The 10,891-nt window shown below is 40.3% G+C and overlaps 1 protein-coding gene across 1 annotated transcript; it reads left to right on the forward strand.

Moving 5' to 3' along the window:
* The first annotated feature begins 406 nt into the window (after nucleotides 1-406).
* Nucleotides 407-7,892, forward strand: LOC120929662 (protocadherin-8-like). Its single transcript, XM_040341334.1, has 4 exons — nucleotides 407-3,245; nucleotides 3,588-3,655; nucleotides 5,232-5,365; nucleotides 6,541-7,892. Exons 1-4 carry the CDS (start codon nucleotides 876-878, stop codon nucleotides 6,918-6,920), a joined length of 2,952 nt encoding a protein of 983 aa, XP_040197268.1. The 5' UTR covers nucleotides 407-875; the 3' UTR covers nucleotides 6,921-7,892.
* Nucleotides 7,893-10,891: the final 2,999 nt, after the last annotated feature.

A 10,891-nucleotide genomic window follows, 5' to 3' on the forward strand; every position in this document is an offset into this window, starting at 1 on the left:
TAATGTTAATTGAATGTTAATTTAGTGAACAATAAAACTAATTTTGCAAAGTGAATGGAAAAGGACAATAATATGGGGTGTCTGGTTGGTGTAAAAAATCTGAATACAGGCTAAATTCGTAAAGCTTTAACAGTTATTTTTAGCCTTGTGACTGTAATTTTGAAATGAATTAGAATGAAAATAACTATAATAAAAAAAAAAAGTAATAAAACAAATACTTATTATAGTGCGTTAGCTTTGTGAATTGAGCTGTATGTGTGTTTAGTAGTGATTTAATTAAAATACTTTTTTGTTTACATTAACATTATTTTTGTTATAATATTACATTATATTGTATTTTAAAGGGATGTTATATAACCATTATAGTTTTCTCAGTTATTGCTTGCTTCAGTAACAATAAAAGCTTCAACACAGTCAGCAGCAGCCTACATTTAATAGTAAAATAATGCAATCTCAGGGTCATCAAATTGTTTCTGTGTAGCTGATTTGACTTTTTTGATTACTGGCATTCTAAGAGAACACAGCTTTCTTGAGGTGTCACAAAGTATAACTGTATATTAGTCGGCCTCTTACTGAGAGCTCTCTTAATGACAGGCCCATTTGCTCAGCCTCAGTGACCATTTGTCCTGGAGTCATTGGAGATTGGTGGAAGGGGAAGTTAATTTACATATCCTTGAGCATATAACCTGGGGAAAGAGATGAGCCCAAGCAGTTATTCACACTCTTCTGAATACAGGCACCACTTAACAGGATTGTGCTGAGTCCTTTCACAGCTGGCAGGCTCCATTGATGCTACATTGTTCCTCTTCAAGATACAAAACCAAGAGTTTTAACTTGGCAGCATAAACAGATCTACAACAAGAAAAGGACTGAAAATGTTGGAGTTCTTCAAAGCACTGCCAGTACTACTGCTGGGTCTGATGACTTCACTGTCCCATGCAGAATTTGTTCATTACTACATCTACGAGGAAGAGGCACCTGGAACGGTCATTGCTGTTTTATCAGAGCACCCACTGTTCAACTCAACAGACCAACTTGAGAGCAACTTTCGCCTTATGAAGCAATATAACAACTCTATTATCCAAGTGCAAGACAGCGATGGCCAGCTGAGCATTGGGGAGAAGATTGACAGGGAACAGATCTGCAGGCAGACTTTAACCTGTATCCTGGCCCTGGACGTGGTCAGTTTTTCAAAGGATCAGATAAAGTTGATGAATGTAAAAGTGGAGGTAAGAGATATTAACGATAACAGACCTCACTTCCCTAGTTCTGAAATGCAAGTGGATATTTCTGAAAGTTTAGCAGTGGGTGCTAGGATTCCTTTGCAAATAGCTATTGATGAAGATATTGGTGAAAACTCTATCCAAAACTATGAACTGTCAGATAACAGCCACTTCAAGATTGATGTCCAGACTAGAGCTGATGGGGTTAAATATGCAAACCTAGTACTTTTAAAGGAATTAGACAGGGAAATGCAGTCTGAACACACCTTGACACTGGTTGCCATGGATGGAGGGAGCCCATCACTTTCTGGCAGTGCAGTGGTTAATGTTCGGGTCCTGGACTTTAATGACAACAGCCCAGTGTTTGAGAGGAGCACTGTCACCGTGGACATGATGGAGGATGCTCCTGCTGGATATCTCTTACTGGACCTCAATGCAGCTGACCCTGATGAAGGTGCCAATGGAGAAATCATTTACAGTTTCAGCCCCCAGGTGTCCCCAGAGGTACGTCAGCTCTTTCATGTAGATCCCAAATCAGGTGGCATAACTCTTGAGGGTAAAGTTGATTATGAGAGCAGGCAAACTTATGAGTTTGATATACAAGCTCAGGATTTAAGTCCTAATCCATTAACTGCTACTTGTAAAATAACTGTGCATATCATAGATGCAAATGATAATGCTCCAGCCATCACCATCACTCCCCTGACTACTGTCAACAAAGGCATAGCCTATATAACTGAAGGAGCTGCTAAGGATAGCTTTATAGCACTTATTGGCACCACAGATAAAGACTCAGGGCTTAATGGACAAGTTCATTGTACACTTTATGGGCATGAACACTTCAAACTCAAGAAAGCCTATGAAGACAGTTTTATGATAGTCACTACTTCTCCCCTGGACCGGGAAAAGATAGCTGAGTACAACCTGACAATTGTAGCAGAAGATTTGGGATTTCCTTCCTTGAAAACCATAAAGCAGTATACTGTCAGGCTGATTGATGAGAATGACAATGTTCCTGAATTTACCAAACAAATATATGAAGCATCTGTATGGGAGAATAATGCCCCTGGAACTTATATCACAACTGTGATAGCCAAGGACACTGATTTTGGACTTAATGGTAAAATATCTTATAGACTGGTTGATTCAAAAATACTGGGGCAGTCCTTGTCCACATTTGTGGCTATTGACACTGACTCAGGTATGTTGCGTGCTGTAAGATCATTGGACTATGAAATGCTTAAACAACTAGACCTTGAAATTGAAGCTACTGACAACGGTACTCCTCCACTTACATCTCGTACTCAGCTGAGAATAAAGATAATTGATGTAAATGACAATGCACCTGTGATAACTTTCCCCTTGGTGGATAACAGATCTGCTGAAGTTATGTTGCCAATCCATGCCCCACAAAATTACTTAGTTTTGCAGGTTAAAGCCACTGATAAGGATGAGGGGGTGAATTCCCAACTTTTCTTCACTATTCAGGAAGACAACCAAAAATTATTTGCCTTAAACAAAGTGACTGGTGAATTATCATTAACCAGAACAATTGATTCTTTGCAAGATAAGGACTTGAGTATTGTTATTGCCGTGCATGACAATGGAAGACCTTCCATGTATTCCAATGCTACCATCAAATTCACTTTTACTGAATCCTTTCCATCTAATGTAGAGATAGTTATTATGCAAAGTTCTGCAGAGAACCAGCATCAGATGGACCTGTCCATAATCTTCATAGCAGTGTTATCTGGAGGTTGTGCTTTGCTCCTCATCGCTATATTTTTTGTGGCCTGTTCTTGCAAACGGAAATCTGCTAATTCTAAGACTGATGTTGAAGAACAAAGAATAAGAGAAGTTAATGACCAACTACTTAATAGCACAGCTTCGCCAAAAGAGGGCCTCTCATCTTCCACTTTGTCACAGTCTGAATCTTGTCAGCTGTCAATCAACACAGAGTCACAAGGCTGCAGTGCATCATCCAGCACCGACCTGGTCAAGGACCTCCAGACAGCATCAAATGTAAGTAATCCTTTTATTTGATTTATTAACTATTACCCAAGGCCTCAGAGAACATAAAGGCATTTATTCCGTTTCATACTGTAAAAGTTTAATCTTACCTGCAATACAATGACAATCACTAAAGTGTTTTCCGTTGTAGAGCTAGTGTCCAAATACTTAATATGTCCTCAGAATATTTGTTATTACTATGCAAATGATTGTAGGTTGTTTTACAGGACAGCACTTGTTATCTTGGCAATTTAAATTCTTGCATCGTGCACACTAATGAGGTCTTTGATTGAAAGGTGAAAATAACTTTGTCTTTCACTGAATGCTAATGAATTTTTTTCCCTCTCTTAACAGAGTTCAGATTCAGATCCATTATACCTTTCATCCAGGTTGTGCAGAGATATCTCTACAGAGAGCATAAGGTAACAATCCTAACTACTGTCAACAGCACAAAAAAAAAAAATGTTTGTTAGTAAAAGACACAAAATATGAAATTGTATTAGTTATAATTGTATTACTATTAGGAAGTCTGATGCAGGCATGGGACATTAGTGGTTCTCAGTTTTGTGGCATGTACATCAGAATGGCTCCATGTTCTTCCCTTTAAAATGAGAAACATTCTTATTTAGTACACTATTTGTAATCTGTAAGGTTCATTATTCACTTCAACCACTCAGCTTTTAGTTTGTAGAATTTAGATTGGTTTAAAGGTACAACTACACATATGAGATGATTGTTGCCTATTTGGGTTGAGTAACAATTGTACATGTACAGTATAGGCAGTTTGCATCTTCTGCATAGCAAAAGCTAAAGCTACCCTTAAGCCTCGTACACACAACCGAGTTTCTCGGCAAAAACCAGCAAGAAACTTGCTGGGAGATATTTTTTTGCAGAGGAAACCGGTCGTGTGTACATTTTCGTCAAGGAAACTGTCGAGAAACTCGACGAGCCAAAAAGAGAGCAAGTTCTCTATTTCCTTGAAGGGAATGGAGAAACTTGCCTTGTCGAGTCCCTCGACAGCCTAACAAGGAACTCGACGAGGAAAACTATGTGTTTCGTCCGTCGAGTTCCTCGGTCGTGTGTACGAGGCTTTACACTTATAGATTTCTAATTTAGCCTGTGGGCTAAACAAGAAAAACCTAAATTCAAGCTAAACAGTATGGATAGAGGAATGTGCAACTGTCACAATACCTGAACAGTGACTGCATCTGATTGGATGCCATCACTGTTCAGTCAACAATTTTCTATCCAGCTCCACTGACAAAAGTTGGTTAGAAAATTTAATTGTCGAAGTGCATGGTCCTTAGAAGGTCACCCATGCTTTTATTTAGAACGTTTTTTTGGCAGTCTTTAGGATATGACTTACCCTAGTATTATCTTCTTTGATAAGGTTTCTTAGAGAGAAGGTCAAATCTAGGGAATTCTGCTTATTTAATAAAAAAGCATAGCAAGGATTTTTTTATAATACAATTATTCTAACAGCCCTCATCTAATGTCTATAGGTACCTTAGCTTTTCTATGTTTATTTGTTAAGGTGCCCAGAGGCAAAGGAAACCCCCCCCCCCCCAATTCCTGATTTGGTTAATTATGGTTGGGTAGAACAACAATTGAATTCTGTCTATGGCACTTTTTTTATTTGCAATGACATCCACATTTTCAGGACAAGCTTTCCGGGTGTTCCCCCTTCTTCAAGGTCCAAGCAGTACTCAACAAGTACTGCTTATACCTTGAAGAAGTAGATAAACCTTGAACATTGTCCTGAAATTTTGGATGTTGGTGCAAATAAAATTATTATTATTTTATTTTTTTAAACAAGTGCACAAATATGGCTAACACCTCAAGCATGGTTAGGTAAGATATTAATTGCATGGTGTATATGTTGTGGAATGATCTTTCTGACAAGCAATATACAGGCAATAATGCTATAACAAGAAATTCATATCAGGACTTGTTTATTGTTTTGTGTTAAAACTCATTTATCACCTTTTATTTCTGCAGTGGAAAATCTCAGACTGAACGGCTTAGTGCAAAAGACAGTGGTAAAGGAGACAGTGACTTCAATGACAGTGATTCTGACACCAGTGGGGAAGGTGTGAAAAGGGACACCGGCCTGCCAATTCACAAGCAGCCATGTAAGTTGTAGATCAAACAGACTGCTGTATTTTTAGTATGTCTCATGTACAGAGCAATACTATTATGATATGAAACAATCAAGTTTTAATTGTATTATGTCTTGTTTATATAGCAACAATTTCAGGTGTATGTCCAGCCAAAACTTTGCTAGTGGGAAAGAATTGGAAACCCTTTTGGGTTTTACTTCAATCCAAAGACCGCTCCTCACTTACTATCTCAGTGACAATGGTTTCCATATAGGAAGTAATGGAAAATTCTCCAACTTTATTTTTATTTTGGTGGAAGGATAAACCCCTTTTGTGTGTCCCACTTCCTGTCTAGGAAAAATGTTGTCACTGTGAACGTAAGGTAAAATTTCCCTAACAGAGCCCTGGATAGCAGTAAAACTTTAACAGGGGTTCTAATCCTTTACCGCTCTATTCAAAAATAATATTATTATTCAGGGTTTATATAGCGCCAACAGTTTGCACAGTGCTTTACAATATAAAGGGAGACAATACAGATGTACAGATGCATTATAATTCAATACAAGAGGGTTAGGAGGGCCCTGCTCCTGGGAGTTTACAATCTAATAGAGAGGGACTGGTGGAACAAAAGGTAATAACTGTGAGGGATGAACTGATGGGAGAAATAGAAGATGTGGTTATTTGTTAAAGGCAGGATAGGTTTTCCTGAAGAGATGAATTTTCAAGGATTGCCTAAAAGTAAACAGAGTAGGAGATAGACAGACAGATTGGTTGTAGCGAGAGGAGGATTCTATTCCAGAGTATGGGAGAGGTTCTGAACAAGTCCTGGCGATGAACAAGGGAGGAGGAGACAAGGGAGTTAGAGAGAAGGGGGTATTGGGAGGAGCAGAGAGGACGGTTTGGTTGATATTTGGAGACAAGATTGGTGATGTAGCTTGGGGCAGAGTTATAAATGGCTTTGTATGTTATTCTTAATGTTTTGAATTTTATTCACTGGGCATTTGGAAGCCAGTGGAGGGATTGGCAGAGAGGGATGGCGGACACTAAACAGTTGGTAAGGAGAAAGAGTATGCCAGCAGTAGATAACACGTTTTGTCTAGTCATGCACATTTTCTTGATCAGTATTATATAGTTCACACTATTCAACTCTGACTGTTCACGTCTAATTTACTGTGTAATTACAACACTATTTTCTTCCTTTATTCAAGGTTCCCCATACACAGGAACATCTGGAACACTGCGAGGTCCAGTACATCCAGTCAGCCACCACAGCAATAAAGTCCCATATCCTGGAAATGCAACAATGCAGTATGAAAAGGGATATGCAATGTCGTATTCCTTAGTTCCTACTTACTACAACACCTATCACCACTCCAGAATACCTAATGTCCCTGTCACTAGCTATACAATTAAAGACTCATATTATGTCAACAGTATGCAGAATGAGAGAATGCCTCGACAATGTGAACAGGATTGGTTGAACAGAAAAGCCATGCTTTCACCACCTAGGGTGTCCAGGACATATCACAGGTCCAATTACAACACAGAAATCAGCTTGCAACCCTGTGAAATTGCAACCACCTTTTAAATCTTTCTGGGAAAAGTAACTGGGTTATAGTGTATCTAGCACTACATTTTTTTATTTTGAATTACAGCAGAGAAGGGTTAAAACTATTAGTTTGTCTTGCCATCTGTAACTCGTTAGAGAGATCCTTTCCCTGCACTTCCTCTCTGAACAGGAAGTGAGAAAATAGAAACAAGTGCACCCATTAGAAGATGTCCCCTCTTTTTCTGTTCTGGTGGCAACATAAAATGGTGGCTTTGCCAACACTTTCATTCCTTGTGACACTGAAGATCAGGTCAGATAGAAAGAGGGGGGTACAAACAGCAATTAAAACTAACCAATGGCTCTATTGCCTTACCACCCTTGCCAAAAAAAATGCCTTTAATAATACTCCAAGAAAAGGTCCAGTTCAGTATTCTGTTCACCTGCACCTGGTTATGTAGTCACTGACCATGAACTGTCCTCCAAAACAGCAAATCCAAAGATCTAATGCACGCATGTACCTCCTATATACTCCTGGAATAAAATATGTCACTAGACACAGCAAATGGCAAGATAAATCAAAAGGAGAAAGAAGGCTCTGCAGAAATAGGAAAACACAGAATATCATGCTAATACAATGTACATTTAAAAATTGTAAAAAGAGATGCATTCTATAAATTTAGTTGTACAAATTTATGAGTTTTAGGAGGAGACATGCAAATGAAATGTCACTTTAGCTAACTATGCATACAGAATAGCTAGTTTTATAGCACAGAAAATAATATGAATAGTAAACAAAAAAAAAGGGTATGTTACAAGGCATACCCTTTGAGTTTGTAAGGAATCTAGTTATTCATGCATTTTTATTCTGTCACTGCACTCTTGTTAGTTCACATGTAAATATCTAATAATTATTGTACATATATATATGTTTAGCTTTTTGACTGTACATATCATATGATTTTTATGTTGTATATGGATATGGTCTTTCAATAAATATTTATTTTTAAAATTTCTCTAAAATGTAGGTTTCATTTTTCTTTATTGTTAAAGTTAAAAGAGTAACATTGTCAGGTGGCTCTTTTATTTTCTAAAGTACTAGCAAACTGATTGAAGTGCAGGCATTACACAGCTGGCGCTGTTCATATTCTTATAATAATTACCCATTACAATAAATATAATTGGGATTCTAGAATCTGACTTCCAAACAAAATTTTGATTGCATGTATCTAAAGCCATTTTTTGTGTTTTTCATTTTGAATAATGCAGGGATGTTTTTCTTTCGATTTTTGTACCATTCCTAAGATTTTCTCAAGAAAATTAAAAGCAATCTCTTGAAAGTGAGAAAACTCTCCAAGACCCCTTTCACACTGATGCGTTTTTCAGGCGGTTTAGTGCTAAAAATAGCGCTTAAATACCGCCTGAAAAACTCCTGCACTGCAGTCTCAGTGTGAAAGCCTGAGTGCTTTCACACTGAGGCGATGCGCTGGCGGGACCGCTCCAAAATACCTGCCAGCAGCATCTTTGGAACGGTGAAGGAGTGGTGTGTTTACCGCTCCTTCCCATTGAAAACAATGGGACACTGTGGCTATACTGCCGGCAATGCACCTCTGCAGAGGCACATTGCGGGTGGTATTAACCCTTTTTCGGCCGCTAGCCGGGGTTAAAACCACACCGCTAGCGGCCAAATACCGCCGTAATTCTGCGGCAATTCCGACAGTATAGCGCCGCTAAAAATAGCTATACTGCCACCGCACCTCCCACCCCGGTGTGAAAGGGGCCATAGGTGTGCACAGCCTATTGTATTAGGGTGTGCACCCCAAATGTATTAAAACATGAACGGTGTCAGTTGAACAGTGCACTTGTCAGTAGAGCAGAGGTTGGTGTCAGTAGGGCCGTGAACAGTGTCGGTAGCTTTTTATTTTTATTATTTAAATCTTTTTATTGTTTTAAAAAAAATGTAGGAGCCCCGTTCGGGGGCATTGTTGCAATATCAGCAGAGGGAATATGCACCTCAAGCGGTGATTAGGGTGTGCTCAGGCACACCTGGCACACCCCCAGCGCACGCCTAAGAAAGGGGCCTTGCATTCCGGTTGCGGGTATCACATTTTAATTCCACCACCAAAATTGCACTGCTCTTGCCAGAGGCGTGGGGCTGCAATTTATTCTGAATGGCATCCCCACGCATCTCAGCCCACAGTGCAATTGCAGGTGTGGGAACTGCAGAGGAACCTCATGATCAAAAAGACCACACGGTTTCCCTGTGGCTGTGTTTTTAAAAAATGTGAATGCACCTTTTTTGTGCGTTTATTGCAGCACAGCCAGTCCATTCAAATTAATGGGCTGCCGTGCCTGCACAAACACGGGACGCACATCCCACACTAGTGTAAACTGAGCCTTGGACAATTTCTCCTCTATCACTGTTCTCAAACTTTTGGATTTTTCCTCTTTTAATCCAAGTATCATTGGTCACCAGGACACAGAGCGAGGATGTCACAGAGAGCAATAGCTACCTGACGGGAGTTCCAACCTCTCACAGCTGTGTCCACACTGCAAGGGTTAACTGCTAGTTAAAGTCAAGGGGACAAAAAACACTTTTAGGCTTCATATACACACAGCTTACTTTGACCGCCGGCCATGCTGGTTTGCGTTTTCCCATGACCGGTAGTCAAAAATGTTCCTATCCTAAAAGTGATTCTTTTGAGGGAGGTTGAAGCTCCCCTAAATGCAGCAGCTTCTAAACTCTGGTAAAAGCCTAATAGCCAGATTCAGGTAGAGTTACGCCGGCGTATCAGTAGATACGCCGTCGTAACTCTGAATCTACGCTGTCGTATATTTAAGTGTATTCTCAAATCTGCCCGTCGCAGTAAAGATACGCCGTTTACGCACAACGTTTTCAGGCCAAAAGATATTCCACCAAAAAGATGGGGCAGCCAATGTTAAGTATGGACGTCGGAACCGCGTAAAATTTTTTAATTTTTACGTCGTTTGCGTAAGTCGTCCGTGAATGGGGCTGGGCGTAATTTACGTTCACGTCGAAACCAATAAGTCTTTGCGGCGTAATTTGGAGCATGCGCACTGGGATATAATCACGGACGACACATGCGCCGTTTGTTCAAAACGTCAATCACTTTGGGTCACGATTCATTAGCATAAAACATGCCCACCTCTTCACAATTTGAATTAGGCACACTTAGGCTGGCACATTTACGCTACGCCGCCGTAACTTAGGACGCAAGTGCTTTGTGAATACAGCACTTGCCTCTCTAACTTACGGCGGCGTAGCGTATATGAGATACGCTACGCCTGCCTAACGTTAGGCACGTGTACCTGAATCCAGCTATAAGTGTACATGGACACATAGGCCCGGATTCTCAGAGGACTTATGATGGCGCAGCGCCATGTACGCCGTCGTAAGTCCTAATCCGAGCCGTCGTATCTATGCGCCTGATTCTTAGAATCAGTTACGCATAGATATCCATTAGATCCGACAGGCGTAAGTCTCTTACGCCATCGGATCTTAACTGCATTTTTTTTTGACCGCTAGGTGGCGCTTCCGTCGAATTCCACGTCGAGTATGCAAATTAGCTAAATACGCGAATTCCCAAACGTACACGCGGCAAACGCAGTACAGATACGACGTTTACGTTAGGCTTTAACCAGCGTAAAGTTGCCCCCGCTATATGAGGTGCAGCCAATGTTAAGTATGGCCGTCGTTCCCGCGTCGAAATTTGAAAAAGTTACGTCGTTTGCGTAAGTCGTCCGTGAATGGGGCTGGACGTCATTTACGTTCACGTCAAAACCAATGACGTCCTTGCGGCGTACTTTGGAGCAATGCACACTGGGAAATTCCACGGACGGCGCATGCGCTGCTCCGCAAAAATGTCAATCACGTCGGTTCACAATAGTTTTACATAAAACACGCTCCCTGATCCAAATTTGAATTAGGCGGGCTTACGCCGGCCAATTTACGCTACGCCGCCGCAACAACAACTTACGGAGCAAGTGCTTTA

Source organism: Rana temporaria, chromosome 2 (genome assembly GCF_905171775.1).
Source record: "Rana temporaria chromosome 2, aRanTem1.1, whole genome shotgun sequence".
Taxonomy (NCBI): Eukaryota; Metazoa; Chordata; class Amphibia; order Anura; family Ranidae; genus Rana; species Rana temporaria.